This window comes from Antechinus flavipes, chromosome 3 (genome assembly GCF_016432865.1).
Source record: "Antechinus flavipes isolate AdamAnt ecotype Samford, QLD, Australia chromosome 3, AdamAnt_v2, whole genome shotgun sequence".
NCBI classification, from domain to species: domain Eukaryota; kingdom Metazoa; phylum Chordata; class Mammalia; order Dasyuromorphia; family Dasyuridae; genus Antechinus; species Antechinus flavipes.
Window position 1 is genome coordinate 542,738,702 of NC_067400.1, and position 24,995 is coordinate 542,763,696.

A 24,995-nucleotide genomic window follows, 5' to 3' on the forward strand; every position below is an offset into this window, starting at 1 on the left:
GGGCAGAGAGTAGAATTTATATGCATACAAAGATCAATAAGTTAAGAGTACCTCGTTCAGTAGAAGGATCATTGGTTCTATAATTAATGAACCTGAATTCAAATCCTTCCTCTGATATATGACTATTAGCAAGTCACATCATCTCCCTGGGCCTCTTCCTCTTCTCATCTGTAAAATGGGTGGGTTAGAATTAGTAATGTCAAAAATCAAATGGAACTGGATCCCTATAACTACATATTGACTTAGAAAAATATAAAATAACATTATTTAGGTTGTATATTTATTTTGTTAAACATTTCCCAATTATATTCTCATCTGGTTCCAGGAGCACTTGTGAGTTTTGATCTCTTGAAGTGCTCCCCTTTTATCATGTGAATGTGCTTTTTCCATTCCTACCTGCTCCTTTCCTGGATCCTTGCTTACAGTAGAGTATTAACTGGTAATAATGAAACGTCATGAGGGGAATGACATTTTGTCAGCAGTGTGCAAAATGGATAGGAGAGGAGACTTGAGAAGGCTGTTTCTATTTCCCTTCTTCTCACTCTTAAAACTCTCTGTAGCCGAACTTCCAACTTCATTCCACTGAAATTGCTCTCTTCATAGTGACCATTACTTGCCAAATTCAATGATCCTTTTTCAATCCTAATTCTTTTTTTTTTTTATTGCCTTGAATCACCTTATTGTTGAAAGAGCCAAGTCCTTCACAGTTGATCATCACAATATTCTTGTTTCTGTGTACAACGTTCTCTTGATTCTGTTCATATCACTCTACATTAGTTCATGTAAGTCTTTCCAGGATTTTCTGAAATCAGCTTGCTCATCATTTCTTATAGAACAATAATATTTTATTATATTTATATACCATAACTTATTCAATCATTCCCCAACTGATGGACATCCTCTCAATTTCCGATTCTTTGCCACCACAAAAAGAGCCACTATAACATTTTTGCACCTGTGGGTCCTTTTCTCTCCTTTATGATTTCCTTGTGATACAGCTGGCATTACTCAATAAACACCAGGGGCTGCCTTTCACCTTCAGGATCAAATCTAAACTCGTTGGTAGTCCAAGTCCCTCATAGCCAACTTCCCTGCTTTCCATCCTTCTTACACCTACTCACCCATGTCTCCTCTGCCCCTCCATGTGCTTCATGATCTAAAGGAAGCATTTAGTAATTTCCTCTTAATTCTATTGCTTTCTCTCTGTTAATTATTCCCAATTTATCCTGTATGTGGTTTTTCATATATTGTCTTTCCCTTTAGACTGTGAACTACTTGAGAGAGGAACATTCTTATACAATTCTTTGTATGCTCACTGCTAAACAGTATCTGAACCAGGGTACCCATGATAGTAATTCTGTATCTCCTTTCTCCCCCTGGAAAGCCTCAGGTTACCTTGAAAACATGAAGTTTTTTCCTTCTGTTCACCAGGAAAGTCTGTTAATTTCTCTTTGTTTAAAAAGTTTATTTTTTTATTTTTAACCAGTAGCATCTAGACCAGGGTAGTGGCTTTGGGAGTGGAGAGGAGAAACATGAGAAGGGACTGATTGCCCAGCAAATGAAAAGTTCTTTGAGGGCAGGAATGAATTTGATTTTCTGCATTTGTATCTCTAGTACCTAGTATAGAGCTACATTGTAGGCACTTTTAAAATTCTTGATCTAAAAAAAGATATTTAGAAATATAGAAAGAGATAGGGGAGAGGGGAAGGAAGGGAAAAAAAAATTAGGAACACAAGGTTTTGCAAGGGTGAAAGTTGAAAATTAGGTATGTTTTGAAAATAAAAAGATTAAAATGTATATGGAGAGAGAGAAAGAGGGAGAGGGAGAGGGAGAAGAGAAGCTGTTATAAAGAGGTAACAGAGTTTCTATTTAGTTCTAGAAGTAACAAGTAAGAATTGAAGGAAATAGAGAACATTTCATGAAGGATAATGGCATTTGAACTGAGTCCTAAAAGAAAATAGGACATGTGACCCTGCTCTCCTAAACTGTTTGATGATTTTTAGGCAAATGGCTTCACTTGTAGAGGGAAATATTTGGAAAAATGATAGTTACCCTAAATCAGGGTGAGGTCCTTCATCAAAGTGTCCCACACTGTCTTTGAAAGGCTAAGCCCCAAGGGCATTGGCTTGTGAGAGAACCTGCCTGGGAATTTCCAGGCTTCAGGCCTGAGGTCCAAGTGAGGCTTTTATCATGTTCATTCTGATAGAATGCAGCAGTAGCCCAGCTGGAGAAGCTGGAGAAGTGGCCACCAGCTCCCAGTGCGGTCCGTCTTGCAGTTCTAGGGCAAGGGAAGGTCACACGGAACTGGAGAACCCAGGCTGGAAGGAGGGAGCCAAGATCAGGGCCAAGACTGGGAACGAAGGTGTGTGATAGTGTCAGAGGGATCACGAGAAGTGACCTCTCTGCTTGCACTGTCACAGCCAAATGGGGGTCCTTCTCATCTCCCTTCAAACTTGTCTCCTCTGCTTTCTAGTCTCTTTTTTTTCTCTCCCATATATTTCCTGTCTCCTTCCCTTTCCTTTTTCTTTCTAGTCCTCCTTAACTCTCCCTTTACTATAAACCCCAAAGTAGAAATGTTGTATCTCTTTTTCCCTTGGAAAGCCTCAGTTTTCCTTAAAAATCTGAAGCTTTTTCTTCTGTTCATTAGGAAAATCTGTTAGCTTTTATTTGTTTAAAAAGCTTACTTTGTAAACACTGCTAACCACAGGGAAAATTTTTTCTAAAGAACTTAGAGATCCTTGTGTTTCAATTTCCCAGAACAGAACATGTTTCTACCGGGAAACTCACCAAGGCAATGAATCATGGCAAGAGGAGGATGGAATAAAGGGTGGAGGGGACAGAGTAGGTATGAGGAAGACTGGGAAACAAGTAGCTGGACTGCTGTGGTCTCTTGGCCACTCTATAATGTCTGTACATCCAGGAAAAGTACAAGGTCTTTGGGGGGTGGGAGGAAGCAGCTGCAGAGATCAGGAACCGCTTCATGTAAAAGCTGATGCCAGATTTGTGTCTTGAAGGAAATAAAGCTCTCAGTGAGGTGAGGTGAGGAAGGAGAGCCTTCCTTCTAAGCATGGTGGAAGCTGGCTCCAAGCTGGAGAGGGGAGGAGGTCGGAGATGGCTTTCCATCAGTGGGACAGTTTGGCTAGGTCCTTTGGGGGAAGGGAGGGGAAGAAAGTACTGTTGAATGGGACAGGAAAGGTAAGTTAGGGCAGGATTGGGAAGGGCTTTCAAAACAAAGCAATTTACACACATACTTTTTTAAAGTTAATTTTTTTCTGATTAAACAAAATTATTGAGGGGAGGATTCTCCCTGGGATGATAGTGGAGTAAGTTGATAAATTTCAAACTCTCCAGACATCCCCTCAAACAGAACAAATTTGTACCTTGGGGAACCCAGACTGGTGAAAAATCTAGACAACTTGGGACAGAACTGGGGTCCTTCTGGTATAACTCTAGGAGACCTGAAGAAAGCCTTCAGGTCAACATTAATGAGCACAGACAACTCCTGGCTACCTCTGCAGAAACACTGAGTGGGGACCCCCTGGGGTGAACTAGGTGGGCCTGGAGTCTCAGCAGGAACAGAATGAGGAGTTGGGATCAGCCCATGGGGATACCAGGCCCATCAAGGCTGCAGAGCACACTGGAGTACAGAGGCAGGGGGTCACTGCTGACTGCAGGCACTTGCAGGAGTGGGAGCTCTGGGTTTGGGGTTCCTGGTCAGAGAAGAGCTGAAGGGAAGCTTGAGGCACCATCCCCCCTCCCCAAGATTAGTGCTCACACTAATACTTCTCGTTAATAAAAAATGAACCAGCAAAGAAGACCTCCAACCATAGAAACTTAGTATGGGAATAGGGAAGACCAGAGTTCATCTTCAGAGGAGGACCCTGAAGTAAAAGGAGTTTCTTATACCTCAAAGAGAAGTGGTTAACGGCTCTGTGCCCAGAGAGAATTCATAGAAGTCAAACACACTTTAAAAATCAAATGAGAGACAGTGAGGAAAAAAATAATAAAAACCGTCCAAGATTATGACAAAAAGTTACCCAATTAGAAAAGACGAGTCTCAAAGATGAAAATAAGTCTTTGAAAATTAGAATTGGGCAAGGGAAAGTTAGTAAAGCAATGAAATCAAGAAATAACAAAACAATAAAAAGAATGAAAAAAATAGAATAAAATGTGCAACATTTTATAAAAGAACATCTGGAGAACAGATCAAGAGAAAATATAAAAATTAGACTACCTGAATCCAAAAAGAGAAGCTTGACACAAAAATGCAAGAAATAATCCAAGAAAATTGTCCTTATCAGGATCTATCAATCATGAAGGAAAAGTAGAAATAGAAAAAAAAATGCACTGATCACCACTTCAAAGAGATCCTTTATGGAAAACACATAGGAACATTACTGCCAAATTTCAAAAATCCTAGATCAAAGAAAAAAATTTGCAAGAAACAAGAAAAAAACAATTCAAAAAACAATCACAATCAAATCAAATTGTAGCTGGTGCTACAATTAGAATTATACAGGATTTAGCAGCAGCCACAATAAAAAACTGCGGGTCCTGGATTCACATATATTGGCAATCAAAAGAACTAGGCGTGCAGCCAAAAATATCATATTCGGCAAAATTATCCACCATATTCAATGCAAAAAATGGACATTCAGCAAACTTGCAGATTTTCAGGACTTTTCTTTCAACCAAACCAGAACTCAGTAGAAAATTTATCATATAAGAGCCAATATCAAAGATTAATTTTAAAGAACTTGACATGGACAGATTGTTTTCTACATGGAAATATATACTATATGTTTACAATTAATATCAGGAATTGGATAGCTCAAAAAGATTTATACAAATGAGATACAGAGGAAGAATAAACACAAAGACATTAGAGGCAGGAGGAGGGCTCCTAGTTCTGAAAACCTATTACATCGGGAATGGGTTCAATAGGCCATACTACATATATACCATGAAGGATTTAGCACCCTCCAAAATCTATAAAGAAATAAGGGAGGGGAGATGGGGGGATGGGGAAGCAAAGGGTGAGGGAAGAAGACAAAGGAGGGATCCCTGCGTAGGGGGAGGTTAAGTAATAGTAAGGCAAGTTAAGGAGCAGAATTAAAGTAGAAGACTTAGCAGAAATAGGAAAGAAGAGGTGTGTATAAACACTAAGGCATAGATCAGGAGTCAAATTTATTAGGAAAAAAAAGTACAGCTAATAATTGATCTTAGACACAGTCAAGCTTGAAAATTCAATTAAGAAATTTACATTATATGTCAGCCATACTAATATTATTTTATGTGTGTTTGAGTATATGTAGATATGTATACATGTATATGTGTATGTGTATATATATAATAGATATATATGTGTGATGGTCTGTGGATGGGCATAAATGTATATGTATTTTTGTGCATGTGTGTGTATTAAACATAGCTTAAATGTGCTTAACTATAGCCTGCTTGGGGGAGGTGGAGGGGATAAAAGGGGGAAAAAAAGTAAAAAATGGGTACAGCAGAGAACAAAAGAACAATCTACAAAGAAATAAAGATGGACATGTGAATATAATTTTTTTTACTATTATATATCCTTTCTTGAACTGAAAATCGTTATATTTTGAATCCTCCCTGACATTCTGCTGGGCATATCACCGTGTTCTTTGTTTTGTTTGATTTTGTTTAATTTTTATTTTCTGTCTTTCTATTTTATATTAAATTAAAAAATAAAGTTGGTAAAAAAAAAGTAAGAAAAAGCAGAAAAAATAAACAACTTTATCACAACATAATAAAATTATATTCAATAAAGAACCTTTGAAGAAAAAAAACCCCAAAATTTCCTTTCTTCTCACATCTCTTCCTTTTTCCCATTGCCAAATGAAAAGCAAAATAAAACTTATGTAGCAAGAATGTGTGTTTGTGTGTGTACATATTTATTTGGGCAAGACAAATTCTTATATTAGCTATGTCCAAAAAATGCCTCTCATTCTAAAAACCTCTCTGGTATGAGATATAACATGTTTTATCTAAAGTCCTCTAAACTCAAGTTTTATTATTCTATTGATCAGAATTCTAAAGTCTAAGTTGTTATTTTTTATGATTTTGTCCTTGTACAAATTGACCACCTGGTTCTGCTTACTTCACTTGGCAAAGTTTTCTTTAAAAAGTTGTTTTCTTTCACTCTTATAGCACATTTGAGGTGTTCATGAAGAACTAACTTACTTGTAAAGATGCCTTTCCCCCCATTTGCTTGCTTTTCTTCTTATTTTTAGTTGTATTATTTTTACTTGTGTAAAACTTTTCATTTTAGGTAACAAAATTATTCATTTTACTTTCTGTGATCATCTCTGGCTTTTATTTGTATCCCCTTTGATTTCTTCCTGTATCCACATGTGTAACAGGTAATTTCTTCCATTCCATCTAAATTATTTATGATGTTACTATTACCCTTTATGTACCTATTTGGAGTCATGCTCCTCTTTGGAACTTATCATCATATGTGAAAGGGGAGTTAGTCTATAACTAATTCTTGACAGATCTTTTCCAGTTTTTCTAAAAGATTGTTAATAGTTAAAGTTTATCCCAGTAGCTTTGATATTTGTATTTATCAACTGCTAGACAACCATACTTATTTTGCTTTAATTTATTGTGTAGTTAATCTGTTTATTGATTGATTTTTTTATTTCTTAAAGTCAAATTATTTTGATAAATTTCCCTTGAGATTTTTTTGTTTTTTTAAATTTTTATTCTTCCAGATGAATTTTGTTGTCATATTCCCAGTTCAATAAAATAATCCTTTTATAGTTTAATTGACATGACATTGAATATATAAATCAATTTAGATAGCATTATTATTTTTATTATATTGACTTGACCTATACATGAGCAATTAATATTTCTCCAATTATTCAGATCTGTCTTATGTACAAAATAGCTTATATTTTATCTGAGAGGCAATAAAGAACCATGGGAGTTGATTGTGTAGGAAAATGGTATAATCAGACATGTGTTTAAGAAAAATCACTTTGGCAATTTTTTGGAGAATAGATGAGAATGTTAAAAGACTTGAGGTAGGGAATCTCCTTAGGAAGCCTTTGTCTAGAAGATGATGAGAATTTGAACTAAAGTGGTGGTTCTGTGAGTAACGAATAGAGAAGGATGCAAGAGAAATACTAAAAGCAAGATTTGGAAACTGAATAGAGATGAATGTTGAAGGACAGTTAAGAGTTAAGGGTACCAATAAGATTTCAAATCCAGGAGACTGGTAGGATGATATCACCCTAATCAGAGAGGGAGACTCAGAAAAAGGATGAACTGGGAAGTTAAGAGTTATGTTAATGAGAATAGAAGTGAAAAGAGTGAAATGATCCCTACTCCCTAGGCAGGGAGCTATGAGCTTACATTCTAATGGTCAAGAGAAGCAAATATAAAAATATAGAGTGTAAACATAAAGTTAAATGAAGATAATATAAATTAATGATAATAAATAGAAGATAAATATGGCATTTTACAAAGTAGTTAAATACAAGATTCTTCAAGAGTTAGGGCACTAGCAGCTGGGACAGGAAAGACATTGCACCAAAGGTGTTACCTGAGCTGAGGGAGACAAGGAGAGAGTTCCTTCTAAGGATGAGGAAGCAGAAGAATGGTGGTATAGATGGAGTATCTGATAGGTAACATCTGGATTTTGAGTTCAAGAGAGACAATAATGCTCAATGAGGATGGAGAGATAAGTTAAAACCAGACCGTTAAAAATTTAAAAATTTATATTTTATCCTAGAGATAATAGGAAGTTGGTTGAATGGGAGAGTCACATGATTAGATTTGTGTAATATTCTTCTCTAAAATATAATCTTCTCTGGGAGCAGGTTTCTTGGGGGGCTTCTGGGAGCAGCCTTAGTTTCAGCTTGGTGTAATAATCACCTCAAATGCAGCCAGGAGTTAAAAGTCCAAATCCTTTATTGTCTCCTTCCTTGGGCCCGGTTATCTTTCTTAGAGGCCTAACTCTCCCCTTGGTTCCAAGAACTCCTGCTGCTAGTCCTTTGCCTCTGCCAGCTTCAGCCTCCAGCCAACACAAAGATGGAAGATGGAATGAATCAGTCTCCTCCTCCAAGAGCAGAGCTTGTCCTTTAGTGGGCTCCTCCTTATATAGGCTCTCTTAAAGGTTTGAATCTTGTGGAACTCTATTAAGTACTAAGTACATTAGTGAACTAGAGAACTGTTAAGTACCATGCTAAATTAGATAATTATTGTCTGTATCAATTCCACTGACTTAGCACTTTGTAAGAATTCTAACAGATTTGCATTTAAAGAAAATTGTATTGGCAACAATGTGTAGGAAAGTGTAGTTGTGGGAGACTTGAGGCAGGGAGGCTAGTTAGAAGGCTGTAATAAGCCAAGTCAATGGTAACATGAGCCTGATTTAAAGTTGTAACTGTGAGTGCAGAGGAATCATAAAGGAAGAATATTGTGATGGTAGAATCAGCAAAATTTGGCAATGTGTAGGGTGAGGGAAAATGAGAACCTAGAATAACTCCAAGATCGTGGGCCTGAGGCATGGAAGTCTGGTGGTTTGGAATTGTAAACTGAAGAACTATATGGGGATTATGGGAAAGATTAAATGATTTAGCCAGAGTCACCCAATTCCTAAGTGTCTGAGGTCAGATTTGAACTCAGGTCTTCCTGATTATATCCTTAGGGGGGAAAATAATGAATTCAGTTTTCATTCCCTCTCCAGGAGATCCAATTTGAAATACGTAGGAGACAATTGGAAATGCGAGACGGAAATGTGAGACTGAAGCTCTGGGGAGAGACTGGGGCTGCATTTATGAATGAGGGAGTCACCTGCCTACAGGTGACACAATGAAGTTGGGCCCTGAGGCAGGGAGTCTTTTTAGGGATCCCACAGGGAGAAAGGAAGAGCCTGAGATTCTGATGGAGACTGAGAAAGACTGGTCAGACAGGAAATATGACAAAGGAGAGTCATGAAAACTCGGAGAGATCAGGCGTCAGATAAATCAAGAAAGATGAGAAAAGTCTTTAGTTTTGGCAATCAGGAAATTGCTGGTCAATTTAGAAGAAGTAATTGCAGTTAAGTGATATCAGAGTCCAGATTGTGAAGGGTTTAGGAGCAAATCGAGAGGAAGTAGAAAGAGAATGAGTCAAAGCAGCTGTTTAAAGGAATTTGGCTGAGAAAGGAAAGAGAGATATAAAATGATATATCTTCAGGGGATGATAGGGCAGAGTAAAGATGTTTTTAAGTATGGGGAAGGTTTGGATATTTCTGAAAACAAAGGAAGGGAGACAGTTGATTCTGACATGTCAAAGAATTGACAGAAGGAGGTGATTGAAGATGCAAGTTGACTGGAGAAGATACAAAGAAAGAAAGGATCAAAGACATATGTAAAGAGAGTGTCTTTGGTACTTCAGTAGATCAGAGATAGGTAGACAAAGAATGAGAGATGGCGTTAAAGGTTTTTGAGATAAAAAGAATGGAAAAAGGGAGCTTGGGGAGAATGGCCTGCCTCTATTTTCTCTGTATTCTGCCTTGTTGATGTGGACATTTTTGTTTCTGAAAGAGTGAGCCAAGGAAACAAAACACTAATTAAATGGTTAATCTCTGCCAAGGACTGACTGTGCGAGGCAGAAAAAAAATTGTTGGTGGAACACAGATAAAATATGCTCCAGAAGAAAAACAGTCTATCAGATAAAAGTACTTGAGGTGAAGACACAGTGTTCTGAAAGGACTGGAAAAAGAACAGTTTCTCAGAAGTAAAAGTCCTAATTCAAGGCAAAGATGGCTGAAAGATATTGTGGGCTTGTTTTCAGGGTTTTAAAGAAGATCATGAGAAATTCGAAATTGAAGAACTGTCTGGGATTATGGGAAACTTACTTTATGTCCATATGATATGGACTTTGGATTTTTCAACTGGAGTAAGAGATCACACATAAAGTGAAAAGGCAAAGGTCAGAAGAATAGGAAGATAGCATTTCTGCCTAAAGAGGAAATTTCTCAGAACAGACCACTCACAGAATTTGAGTAGACCAGAATCAAAAGATGATGAAGGCAGATGCAGATGCTTAAATGAGAAATTTCTGAGAAGAGAGGACTGAATGAAGGAAGCCTTGGAGTTTTTGGAGAAGAGGCTGAACTTCTTCTCAAAAGGTCTGTCTGAGACAAAATCAAATGGAGTTAATAGTCATTTATTAAATACCTTCCATGTGCCAAACACTGTATTTTTAGCATCTTCTAGTATTTGAAGGCCAGTGGAAAGATTGGAGTGAAGCTGGGATTATTACTCTTCTAGTACTATTCATTGATAGCCTGAAAAACTCTTCAGGTACCCACTGAATTGCTTTCTATTCCTCTCTCAGGCTTGATAGGGAAAAACTCCTCAGAGTCCTAGAGAGATGAACTGAGTAGCTCTATAGTTCTGAAACCTGAAGGAGCTGCTTCTCAGGGAAACAGCTAAAAATTGCTTCCATCCCCAGTCAAAGGCGTTTTTAGAACTGGAAGCTGCAGACTGCAGGGGTAGGACTACTGTTTCACTGACTAAAAGAAAGTAATCCTATTGCTTTACTGAAAGAGCTTAAAATTCTTGGGGAGGGGTGGAGAGAAGGAAAAAGGCATTAAGTATCTACTAGGTGGCCAGGTATTATATTAAGCCATTTGATCCTCACATGAACTACTATTGTCTTCATTTTATGATTTTTATGATCTCTCAGAGCTGTCTTTTCTGGCTTGGGAATCAGAAACTCACAAAGCAGCTTGAAATTATTGATCACACACACTGGCTACATTCTTGTATTGTATTGTACAAGAAGGGAAGCAAACCAAGAACTATAGCAAACTCTTCCTGTCACAGAACTCTGGTTCTTTACCCCAGGAGGGGATGGTCATGACCCTCTAGATGTAAAACAATCCCAGAATTGTTCATTTATGTGCCTGTCATGTGAAATCAATCAAACCTGAAAATGATTGTACTGTAAGTCACCTTCTGTCCTCCTCCCTTCCCACTTATGATTTGTGTATAAAATCTCTTCCTTTCCTGCAACATGTTGAGATTTCCTGCCCAAGAAACCTTCCGGTTTGCAAACTGTATTCCTCATTCTGAAAGTGATTACTTAAGCTGCAATTTGACTTCTAAAACTGTCTCTTTGTGCAGCTCCAGTAATTCACAGCTTCAGAGATAGGTAGACAAAGACCAAGACAACAAAATTCTGTCAACACTGTGAATGTGTGACTTCTGTCCGCTATAGACAATGGGTGCATTAGTAGAAAATATGACCCAGATTTAAGGGTGGATTCATTCTTTGACTATTCTTGCTTTTGCTAGCTATTGTGTAAATGTTATGCTGTATTTATTATTGCTTTGTTCTTCTCGTTCAGTAAATGTTTCCTGTTTAAGAGCTTATTGGCATTTCTTTGTTTAAATGGGAAACACATTGGTGGGGACTCAGGACTTTTTAGTGGTAAATAGCAGTAGTGCATCCTCCCTACAACACATTTTCCCTTAGGAACCTTAAGAGTGAATTGTTGCTTTGTAGTCACTTCTCTGGGGAACTACCCTGACTAGCCAATGTAAGCCCAGGATAGAGGTAAAACAGCCAGCTCCATCCAGTTCAGGAAGAAAGAGGTCTTAGAAAAAAGATTGGTGAGCTGCATTTATATAGGGACAAATTTCTCCTATAGAATTTTAGCTTCTTGAGAGCAATGATTGTTTCATTTTTATTATTATTTTTTTTTTGTCTTTGTACCTCCAGCATCAAGCACAGTACCTGGCATACAGTGGATAAGTACATGTTGGTATATTGAGTGATGTATTCTTATTTTAGTAGTCCTCAAACTATGGACAAACAAATGGAAAGTAGCTAGGAAGGGTTCTGTCATCCACTATATTCACACAAATGTTAGACATATTAGGGATGATATAGAAAAAAAAATCCATGCATTAGTAGGGTTTGGGAGTAAGTGATTTTTCTTATAATCTTAGAAGCCTTCAACTTATTTTTCTCCCTGAATTCTTATTCCCAATTAGCCACCAAATTTGGTAAATGTTTTTCTCATGTATCCTTTTCTTCCCTTTTACTGCCTTTTATCATACCTGACTTTTTGCCTTCATCCAACTGGTCAGCTAGCTTCTTGAACCCTGCACTGCAATCTATCCTGCAACATTGCTACTGTTTTAACTGTCATCATACCACTTCCCTGCTTGTATTTACCGAATATGCATGGTTTCCATTATGTAATAATACCTTGCTTGAAAAAACCATTAGGGTTACCCCAGTACTTTCTAAGATAATTTGTACAAATAATTTCTTTGCTAATATTTCATTCAAATAAAAGTTTTGTGTTTTATGATAATACAAACATTAATATGGTATATATAAATGAGAACTGCTTTAGATTCTCTGTACTTGAAGAAGTCAGGATAAATGAAGGCCGTGGAACATTAGTTTAATATGTGGCCCCTTCTACAAGTTGGCCATATTGCATATTTCCCAAACAGTAAAATAAAAATAACATAACATAAGTAGATATTTATTGATATAATCCTTTCAAAATTTCACATTTATGACACAATGATGCACACAATAATAATAATGATGGTGATGTAATGGATTGATTTCTTCTGGGGCACAAAATTCCTTAAAATGTAGTATCAGATTATTTTGCTTCCCCAAGCCCTTTTTCAATCAAACTTATTGTTTGGTCTACCTAACCCTGCAGAAAACCCTATTTAACATAAATAAGTTGCTACAAATGGCCATAATCTTTGTATTACTCTGTTGGATAAATCCCAGAATTTATTCACCTGAGGCCAAAGCATGATGAGATTTATAGGTTCAAATTCTTGTTCAATTTCTTGTAAGACAGGTCAATTAAATCATTTTTTTAGATGCAGTAAGACTGATTGTATCCTATTTGGTCCATGACAAATTGTTCCTTATGCATACATATTTAGAAATATACAGACCTTTAAAATAAAATGCAAATTACTAATGTAGTTCAGCCAAGTGGTTAATAAGCAGCCCCAAAGACAGTATATAGTGCACTAGGTCTGGAATCAGGAAGACCTGATTTCCTTCAGATCTGGCTTTAGACCCTTATTAGCTATGTGACCCTAGGCAAATCTGCCTCAGTTTCCTCATCTGTAAAATGGGGGTAAGAACAGCATCTATTTCTCAGGGTTGTGAAGATCAAATGTGATAATATTTGTAAAACACTTAGCACAGTGCCTGGGTCATAGTAGACATATAAATCCTTCCTCCTTAATAAATATTTTCTTCCATTTCATTTTTAGAGCAAATAGTTTTAAAATTAGGAAATAGATAAAAATATTATTTTGTAAATTTATTATCCAAAGTTTTAACTTTTTTAATAAATGTAGTTACTTTGTCTTTCTGCATTATTATGAATCTGACTACTTTTAATTTATTTAGTATACAGATTTTGTTTTGTTTTATTTTCCAAAATGTCCACTTAATATTTGTTTCTGGAGAAATTTTTTCATTATGAATTTGCTTTATTTTCATTATCATTAAGAAAAATGGTAGTTTCTTCTTTTAGCTCAAATGTTTTTCTAGCTCTGTAAAGCACGAAAAATCTTCTCAACCTTATAGAAGTACCCTCATTCTCTGCTCTGATTTTATCACACAGTATTGGAAAAAACCTTCCCTTGAATTGGTCATTTTTTAAATAAAGTTGATTGTTTTTAGAAAAATTGGATGTAGCTTCAGACTGATTTCTTAGTATGCAACTATCTGGGAAACATGCAATAATATGGCTGTATTGTACAAAGGACCACAAGTTAAACTAATGTTCCCTAGGCCTTTGTTTAAAATCCAAAGCAATTCTCATTTATACCTGCCATATTAAATAATCATTGCTGCTACACTGAGGCAGCTGAAGAATATTGTTAGACTTGATTTTGTTGACTTTGTTACCATTGGGTTGAAAAAGTTAATGTATTTAACAGAAGTTACACTCAAAAATATTCCATAATTGTAACCATGATATTTCAAGGGGTACATTTCACAGTTTAGAAAACTCTATCCTAATTGCAGCCATAGCCTTGATATTCAAAGCTCATCAAAATCTAATTTTTTTCCACACTAACTTCAAGAACTCTGTTTCATCTAAGTCATTCTACTATTTACTGTCTCTTGACATAATTTTATGTATCCCTCTCTTTCATGTTCCTCATATACTTTCCCATTTCCTTTCCATGTAGCCACTGGCTTCTCTCAAAAGGTCCATAGTGCCTCCCCTACCATTGGGGACACCATGATCTTCTGAACTTAGAAGCCTGTCTGTGTGTAATATTGATTTAGGAATTAATCTTATATTTACTGCCCTGTAACATTTTTTGCATCAATAAATTCTGGCATAGTATATTTAAATTTCCATTTATTTAGTTTTCTTGAGAACATGCCTTCTTAGACATTTTCACACTTTCCAGAGAAGACTCTTCCATGAAGTATTCATTTAATCATTGTGTGTGGTAGAATAAAATTGAGCTTTTTTGCAGCACATTACAATAGGTATTTGATAAAGGCTTTTTTATTGATATGAGTTGACTAAAATGAATGAAAAATAAAATGTAAACTCCAGTAGGATATAAGCTCGTTAAGAGCAGAGGCTTTGTCTTTCTGTGTAATTGAACTGGGACTTATTAATTCTTGAAAACTTTTTCAACTAAGATTTTTTTTGTTCCTATTAATTATTCCCATTAGGACTTAAAATAGTCCAAAAAGTGGATTAAAAAAAAAGAGCTCAGGACAATGAAATTAATACTAGTTCCAAATGTAAATTTTGGAATTATGAATAAAATCATTATAATTTAGAAAAAAAGAAAAAATTCAAATTTTTAGTTTCAAAAATAATTTTTAGGTAACACCCATTAGAAATCATCTGAACCATTCCTTTTCATAAGTTTAAAGCTATGGTAAAAGAAATCCTTGTTTAAAAAAAAACAACTTCAAAAATTAAAATCTCAAGCTATTTCCTAGTATAAACAACATTCCTCCAGGTTAATGGACTTTGATGGGGTAATATTTTAAAGGTTAGAGAGAGTAAGCCTCTAGTTAATACAGATACCCACAGGTCCAGTTAATGATAATAGAGTCTTTGTGACTTGAGAACTTTATTTTTTCTTAAACAAGCTTAGGATATTCAGAGTTTCTATATCTTTTTTTATTCTTTCTTCTTAACTTTTTATCTGATCTTTCTCTTCCTTCCCTTAATTTCCATTCTCTTACAGTATTTTCTTCCTCTTTTCCTTCACTCCTTCTATTTCACACTCTTTAACTTATTGTTTAGTATTAAACATTTATTAAATTGTATTTTAAAAATTATTTTATTTTTAACTTGTTAAATAAAACAAGCATACCCATAACATAGTATAATAAAAAAAGAAGATTGCACATGAAACTGCAAGTCTGTTGTGCACAACTTATCTCCACTGTAGGGTAAAAATCTTTTTATGAAATGCAAGAGTATTTTGGGAAAGGGGCAGTTTGACGTGGGAGAAGAGAAGGAATGTAATGATAAATACAAAAAAAAATTTAAAGAAAGAAAACAGTGATTTTCTACCTCTTGCTTAAATGGATTTCTGTTTTTCTATAGGAAACAGTTAATAAATGCTAGTTAGCTGACTTAACATTATTAACCAGTTATGTTAATTACAGGAATCTTCCAGGAAAGGATGGTAAAAATAACTTGTGATCTGTGTCCTCAAGATGATGAACGTGGTATAATATATGTCTCACAAGATCTGGAATTAGTAGCCCACCAAAATTGTTTGGTAAGTTTATCTGAATGGGTAATAGTAATTTAGAGGGGGAAGACTAAATGTCACTTTAGGTACTGAGGAAAAACTTCAGATGCTTTCTCCCAAGTAATATTCTGTATTTAAAAAAAATCATAAATTCAGGCATCTCAAAAAATACTTTAAAAATCTAAATTAGGAATAAGATACCAAATAAAACCATAGAACTTGAACTGTTTATATATTAATCATCAGAAATTAGGGCAGCTATATGATACAGTGAATAGAGTGCTGGGCCTGGAATCATGTAGCAGTAAATCTGGCCACACACTTACTACTTGTGTGACCCTGAGCCAGTCACTTAATCCTGTTTGCCTCAGTTTCCACATCTGTAAAATGAGCTGGAGAAGGAACTGGTAAATCATGTCAGAAATGTCTTTGCCAAACAAACAAACAAACAAACAAAAAACCCAAAGGAGTTACAAAGAGCTGGACACGACTAAAAAATGACTAAACAAAAAACATCAGGACTTCATTGGATCCATGATCTCGTTGCTAGGGCTATTCCCTTTATTATAAATTACCCGCTTCTCATCCTGTGGAGATCATATTCGTGCCCTCCTACAGCGGCTTGACTCAACCTCCTGGAATCTTTTTCTTTCACACTTTAATGAGCTGTGTCCGCTAGTGTAACAGCTGAGCTTTCTGCCTCCTTTCTCTCCCTCCTTCTCCTGTCCTGTCTGAAACTTCATGAGAAGAGGTCAGAGCTGGCAAACCACTGCTACTTACCTACTCGGTGAAAATGTCTAAGAATTCCTAATAGATTTTGATATTAGTTAATAAACTTTAAAAACTGGCTTACTATATCCAGTGGACAGAATGCTGAGCCTGAGTCAGGAAGACTGTGTTTCAGATCCCGCCTCAGACAATTTGCTTTCTGTGTGATCCCTGACAAGTCACAGCTTCTGTTTGCCTCAGTGTCTGCATCTGCAAAATGGGAATAACAACAACGCCTACTTATAAGTCATTGTGAGGATCAAATAAGACTATATATTTATATATGTACATATACTTACACATTTTTGTGTGATTTATGTATATGTGTGTGCAAATTTTTATATGCCTGTGTGTAAATTATATATACACATATGTATATGAATTATATATGCATGCATGTGTAAAGTATGTTATATACACACACATACGCATATGTGAATTATATATGTATGCACATGTGTAAAGTATGTGTATATGTGCACATTTATATTGCAAATGTATATATGTGTGTAAATTTAATTTGTATATGTGTGTGTAAATTCTATATACATGTATGTTTAAATTGTATATACATGTGTGCATATACACACGTTTGCCAATCTTATATGTCTATGATGTATAAATTGTATGTGCACATGTATAGATGTGTGTACAAATATGTACATGTGTATATGTATGCAAATTTTATAGGTGCCTGTATGTGTGTAAATTATGTACATACATATATATGTATGGGTGAATTATATATACATTATGTAATTTTATGTGTGTATATACACATATATGCATTGTGTGCACAAATTTTATATGTGCCTGTGTGTATGTAAATTATATATACGTGCTTGCATGCATGCAGATTTTATTTATATACATCTGTATGTAAATGCATGTACATATGCAAGTGTGTGCAAATTTTATTTATACACACATGTGCAAGTATTTGTATGTATATATTGTACAGGTTTATATATGCCTGTATGTGTGTAAATTTTATAGAAAGACATATACATGTGTGAATTTATATAATATGTATATTTGTGTATGTGAGTTATATATGTATATGTATATGAATTATACATATGTATATATGTGTAAATTAGACAGATGTATAAGTATAAATTTTATATATAATGTGTAAATGTATACATTTACATGCACATTATATATGCACACATGTATTATTTATATTTATATATGTATTGTGTGAATTATAGGCACATGTATATGTGTGTGTAAATTATATTTGCATATATGTGTAAATGATATATATGTAAATTATATATGTATGAATTTTATGTAAGCACACATGCATACATGTGTAAATATATACATGTATATGTGTGTAAATAATGCAAATATAAATGCGCTGTGTCTACAGATTATATATACACATGTATGTGTGTGAATTGTGTGTATATATTCTATGTGTGTGAATTTGATGTGTATGTGTACACATATACATACATAAACACATAATAAATTGTATAGCATAGTGCCTCACACAGTTGGCATTGTATATATTTATTTTCTTTCATTCCTCTTCTCAATAATTTATCTGACATGCTTACAAAATTTTGCTGCTGTTGTTTTTTAGTATAATCATAATCAGCTTGAAAATTGTGCTCATTTTTTCTTTATTTTGGGTCATTTCATCTAAGGTTTTTCTGTACATGTTTCTTCTTTGTCATATTTTATAGAACAATAATATGTATTTACACTATTTTATTTTAATTAATTAATTAATTAGATTAATTAATACATAGTATTACAGTATTTACACAGATTATTAGATAATTCCCCAATCATAAGACTTGATAGTTCTTTCCATTTTTTCACCATTTCAAATAAAACAACTGATTTTTTTTAATAGATAGATCTTTTTGTGCTTTTAACAACATCCTTAGGATGTGACTCTTAAAGTAGTTTTGCTGATGAGATTGCGATATGGTATTGGGAAAAGAACACTGTCTTTAGAAGCAGGAGTCCTAGGCTCATATCCCAGATCTTCAACTCATTAATTATCTGAGTTTGAACAAATAATTTAATTTAATCTTTTAGGGGCTTTTTTCTCTTCTGTAAAATGAATAATGTGAAACAATACCTCAAAGTTGTAATAATGATAATAACAACAATAATTAACATTTATGAAGTATTTTAAGGTTTCCAAAGTGTTTCAGCTTCCTTATCTGTAAAATGGGGAAAATAATACCCAATAACAATCTACAAAGTTCTTATATAAAATGAGATCATGTATATAAAGCACTTAACACACCTTAAAACACACTATATAAATATCAATTACTACTACTTTTACATTTTATTTCATTGGTCCCTCACAATGACTTTATGAGGACAGGTGTGAATTTTCCCGTTTTGCAGATAAAGAAACTAAAGCCTAGAAAGCATAATTAATTTGCTTTTGGTAACTACTTTTTTATAACTAGTTGACAGGGTCTGAGCCCAGGACCTCCTGATTTCAGGTTCATATTCTTTTTGTTGTTACCATGTGTATTTCTATGATCATTATTGAATTTGAACAGTTTCTAGTATGCATAATCTTTTCGTGTTTATATAATTAAATCTTTGAATTGTGTCCTTTTTTCCCTTTACTTAATCAGTATATTTCTTATCCATAATTAAAATAATTCCTTTTTTTTTTCAGTGAGTCAGCATTTATTAATAGAAGTAAAGAAAGCTTATAGGAATAGTGTTATCTTTTTTTCCTTTAAAAAAATTCATTATTTTTTATTTAAGTATTTAGTTTTCCTTGGTTACATGAAAAACAATTGTTAACATTCATTTTTTATAACTTTGAGTTGCAGATTTTCTCCTTTCCTCTCTCCTCACTCTAAAATGCAAGTAATTCAATATAGGTTGTACATATATAGTCATGCAAAACATTTCCATAATAGTCATGTTGAGAAAAAAAAAACCAACCAGATTTTAAAACCCTCAAGAAAAGTAAAGTTTGAAAAGTATGCTTCATTATGGATCCAGATACTATCAATCCTTTCCTTGGCTAGGGATAATCTTTTTTTTTTTGAATATTATTATCTTAAAGTGCATTAAGCAAAAGTTACTTAAGAGCCAAAGTATTTTCTTTACAAAGGAAGAACATAGTCCTAATTCAGAAAAAAAAATGAAGTAGAGGAAAATATAAATCTACCATAACTTTAAATGGGAATAAAACCAGTCATAAAATTAAAGAGGATGAGAGAATATATAAGAAAACTGATGTGACAAATTTTACTCAGCTATTTCAAGTTAAGTCTGTGTATGTATTTTTGTATGAGATATGTTTTTGATAATCACATTAGATTTTTTTTTAAAAATCTATTATGTAAATAAACCTTTTTACTTATGTTGATAATTAATAATTATATATCACACCTGTAAAATTAACTTATTTAACCATTTGCTAAATTATTAGTATTATCAGAACAAGGTAAAGAACTTTAGTTTTATTATTTCCATTGTTAAATCAAACTCAAACACTAAACAGAGTAACTGTGTTTTATGTTAATAAATATCTCTAAAATTAGACATCGTAGGCCTGCCTCCTTGTCAAAGATAATAACTATGTTGAGATCAACTCTCTTTTCTCTTGCCTTTTATTTTCCCTTCTAAAAAAATTAGCAATATTTTTTTCTTTCCAAACTCAACTCTAACTTTCAGTAATTTGGTCAATATTACATTGTATTTTATTTATTCATGGAGGTTCTTAGTATAAAATAGCAACTACTTAGTCATATTTGAAAAATATCTATTATTCTAGGTAAATATTTAATTCTCAGGATATTTTCTAATCAGTTCCAAAGGTTCTTTAGAAATCCTAATATATTTTTTTGAAAAACTACTCATTTAAGATCTGTTTGATTTTTAATATTCTTTAGCTTTTATACAGAATCTTTAGTTTGCTAAACTGATTCTGATATTGGGAGCCCATGTTTTTTGACTAGATAAATAGGTAGATAGATAGATATCTCTTACCCTAATTGTTTTAGTTATTTCTGGTTTTCAAAGAACCAATCGAATGAGACCCTAATTTACATTTTTGTCTATCTAATCACTAAAGATTGTTCCTTTAGCCTGCTCATTTTAAAATTTAGTGATGATGTATTTAACTAAGTTTCTCCTTGTTGGAATCCCTGAATTATTTTTATTTGTCAAATTATACTTTAAAAAAAAATTCTGTGATTATTGCTTAACTGTAGTTATTAGATTATTTTCTCCTTCCATTTTCCCTATCCCAATAATTGCAAGATTTTTTTTTATTCCTCAAATCATTCTCTTTGATTTGTTTGATCTTTACATCTTTTCTAGTTATTTTTTGAGCTTGTTTTTTCCTGAATTATTTATCAGCCTATCTTCCACTTCTTAATTGTTTTAGTTGTATTTATTAATATTTTCAAATTTCCTAAGCATTTTGGCAAGCTTAGTCAGTAATATCTCCCCAAACTTCTTTATTGCATTCAATTATTCCTTGAATTCCTTCTAAGCTTTCCTAGGCATGTTCAATTTTGTTGTTGCTAATTTCATTTTTTCTTATAATTCTTTAATATTCTCTTCTGGTCTGTGTGGACATAATACCCAGGATACTGAGTTGTTTCTTAAGCTTACTTAACTTATCCTAGGATTGGGAATCGAGGTTTTGTTTTATTTTGTTTTTTATTTTTCATATGTTTGTTATGTATTTTGTTATGTGTTTCTTGCTTCACTCCAAAATTTGTTTTTTATTGCATTGATGAACCTTTAAAATTTGCTTAACATTTTTATGACTTTTAAACAATTTTGTTTATTGTTGGTATTATTATTATTGTAAGTGTGAGAAGCACAATTCCTTTAAGATCTCTTATTTTGTCAGCTCTGAGGAAATTTACTGGCTCTATTTTCTTAATACATTTCTCTGTTTCCAATGTAAGCACTTTTTACTTTTGTAACCTATTATTATACACAGGGGAAAAGTTATAATGAAAAAACTGTCAGACACAAAACACCTCTGTATAAGGAGTCTCTGAAACAGGCAGGAGATTTTTAAAAAATGGTCCTGCATAAAAAAATTGAAAATTAATTTAGTTTTTATATTGCTTTTGTTTTTTCCAACAGAGAACAATATAAAATAATATATTTGTCTACACTTAGAATAAATAAAAATATATTTCAGTGAGTTAAGGAAGGAAAAAACTGAGAAAATCAGAGAAAAAAACAACCCAGAAGAAATCAGATACAGAAATAGAGAAGAATAGATATGTTTTTAAAAAAAGAGAGAAATGGAGAAACCCCACACAAAGAAAGGTTAGGGGACAGGTAGAGATATATAGAAAAATTAGAGAAAAAAGACCAAAGTCACTTATTAAATGTGCTCTTTTTGAGAGAAAGCTCTTTAATATCAGATAAATATTGTCAGAATTTTGTGATGACCACGTATTTGTTACAAAAGTATGTCTTAATTTGTATCTAAAATTTGAAAGCACTAATGTGTAATGAAAACTTCGTTGGGCCTTTACAAATTTCCTATTTTGGAAAATGTGGAGCTTTGTACCTCATATTTAACAAAGGAAAGCTTGTTTCCATAAATGATGTTTAGCTTTTCACTGTTTAAAAGGTTGCTAGTTTTAAAACCATATTGGAGTTTTGCAACTCTTGAAAATAAATGGTGTCATTTCTTGATATTTGTCCCCTGGGCCGGATGAAATCTGCCCTTGCTGCAAAGTGAGGGGGAGCCAAAGAAGCCTCACAAAATCTTTTCCTTAAATATTTTGTTTTAATTTTTTGAAGAGGTAGGGAATGTCTACGTAACTGGCCTTCCATACGGTTTTCTAAACTTCTGACTAAGCTCATGGAAGTTTATGTAAAAATTAACCGGAGCCAAACATACTGGGTTATAATGGGAATAAATAAATTGGCTTTCATGTTCATCATTCTTTTCATTCTAATTCCTATTGGAATTTGAACTTGTTTTCCCTTTCTTAGTTTATCAAAACAAGGTAAAAAGTCCTTTCCACAAATGTCACTTTAGTCACCTAGTAATATGTCTTTTTATTAAAGGAAAAATAATAAACAAATTTAAGAAAGAAATTTCTTTGTATGTGAAAAACTGAACTTCTTGTCTGGTCTTCCAGCAACCCTGGCCCTTGTTTTCTAATCCTTTGTTTTCAATACCTTTTTAGGACTTATTTATAACAGCTCTTTTCTCAGGGCAAAAGATAGGAAATTAAGGAGACACCCATTAACTGGTAAATGGCTAAATAAACTGTGGTATATAATTATAATGGAATATTATTGTTCTGTGTGAAATGATGACCTAGAATGTTCTCCATGAACTCAAGTAAAATAAAATGTATGATGTACAAAATAATAGCAATGTTATAGGATGATAAGCTGTGAATGACTTTGCTTTTCTCAGTAATACAATGATCTAAGACTATTATGAAGGACTTATGATGAAAAATGCTATCCATATCACGAGAAAGAATGGACTGTCTGAATACAGATTGAAGCATATTTTTTTACTTTATTTTTCTTAGGAGTTTCTTTTTTGGGGTGGAAAATCTATGTCTTCTTTTACACCATGACTTTTATAGAAATGTTTTGCAAAGCTTCATTTGTGCCTTCTCAATGGGATTGTATAGTTAGGGAGGAAGAGAGAAAACGGAATTCAGAATTTTAAAAACAAATCAAAAACTTGTTTTACATGCAATTGGAGAAAATAATAAGAAACATTAAATAAAAAAGTCAATAGCCTTTTATATAATACACTGATTTTTTTTTTCTTTTATAGTTATATTCATCAGGACTTGTGGAATCTGAGAGTGATCATCCTTACTTAAATGATGAGGATAGACATTTTGATGTGGAGCTAGTGAAAGAAGAAATCATTCGAGGAAAAAAACTGGTAAGTTTAAATGATTTCATAAACTTTAGTAGAGTTCAGTGAAAAGGTGAAACATCTGGAAGGCTGAATGGACTGCAAACAATGAACCTTTTATAAAAATCGGTCATATTTGTCATTTTTTAGGTCACATAAAATTCCACAATATTCTCTCATTCAAAATACCTATGAAAAGAACATAAATTTGGGAATCAGTTCTTTTATCCAATTATTCCTCTAGTATAGAAGTAGTATTTTCTTTAAAATGTTTCATTAGCATATGCACATATCATAAGATATATATATCTTAGATATACATATGTATATGTGCAACATATACCTACATATGTGCTACAATGTATAATATAATTGTTATATGATATATATTTTACATTATATTTTATATTAATTCATTATATAATATATTATATAGTTACATATATGCATATATCTATGTATATAATAGATAAGATGTGTATTTTTATTTGCAAAACACTTGAAAGAAAATTTTTTTTTAAAACTTGAATAACCAGGGCTTATAGCTAGGTGGTAAAAATAAAATAAAATAAATTATATTGCTTATATTAATTTACAGATTTAATGATACCACCATCAGAGTACAAAGGTAATAACTGTGTAGAGCTACATTAAAAAAAAAAACTAATGAATTCATTTAAAGTAATGAGAGGTCTTAGATACTTGAAAAAATAATAGGGGAAAGTAGGAATAAAAGGGAAATAATTTTTTTTAGCCTTCAAATTAGGTCCAAAGTAGTTATTTTCAAAACTTTTGGTACTGATTAAAAAAAATATGAAAGAAACAATATTCAGTAAAGTAAGTAATAAATTGTTTGGGGGAAGAACATCCTATTTGATAGGAAATGTTGGAAAAACTGGAAAGCAGTTTGGCAGAAATTATGTTTAAACCAATATCTTATATTAGATAATCCACAGTAAGCTCAGAATGGATTTGCAGCCTGAATATTAAAGTTATTCCAAAAATAAAAAATAAAACAAAGCAAGATCAGGTACCTTTTATAGATGTTGCTAGAGGAAAAATTAACAAAAAAATGAGAAACTGAAAATCTTTTGCATAAACAAAATCAATGGAAGTAGGATAAGGGAATTCTAATTTAATTAGAGAAATTTTTTTTCTTAACTATGTCTTATTAGAGATAGGGATAGAGAGTAGACTTGACTTATTATTATTGTAGGGATCTCCTGGATGAGGAGTCTCCTACTAAAGCAGATTGGTATTTTTGCTACAATTTTTAGTTTTAGAGTTGCTAAGAGCACTAGGAGATTGACTTATCTAAGAAAAACAAATATATATTTGCATATACACAAAATAAAAAAACATAAAAACTCAAAAGAAGTCAGGAGAAAAATTTTAAAATGTGAATGACTCTATTGCATTCTGTAACACAACTTATTTAATCTCTCTTCTATCCATGCTATCATGAGTTAGAGTCAGGGACTTGAATTCATGTTCATGGCTCCAAGACTATCTCTCTATCCACCATGCCATGATATTTCTTATGATCACATGATTATCTAATTTTTACTTTGTAATCTGTCATACTACAT

At 33.3% G+C, this 24,995-nt stretch overlaps 1 protein-coding gene across 1 annotated transcript in view; it reads left to right on the forward strand.

The window, feature by feature from the left end:
- SETDB2 (SET domain bifurcated histone lysine methyltransferase 2) overlaps positions 1–24,995 on the forward strand; it is a 105,112-nt gene that overhangs the window by 55,126 nt on the left and 24,991 nt on the right. Inside the window, exons 16-17 of the mRNA XM_051990716.1 lie at positions 15,682–15,797; positions 23,320–23,433. Coding sequence (XP_051846676.1) covers positions 15,682–15,797; positions 23,320–23,433 — 230 coding nt within the window. The remainder of the gene's footprint in view (positions 1–15,681; positions 15,798–23,319; positions 23,434–24,995) is intronic.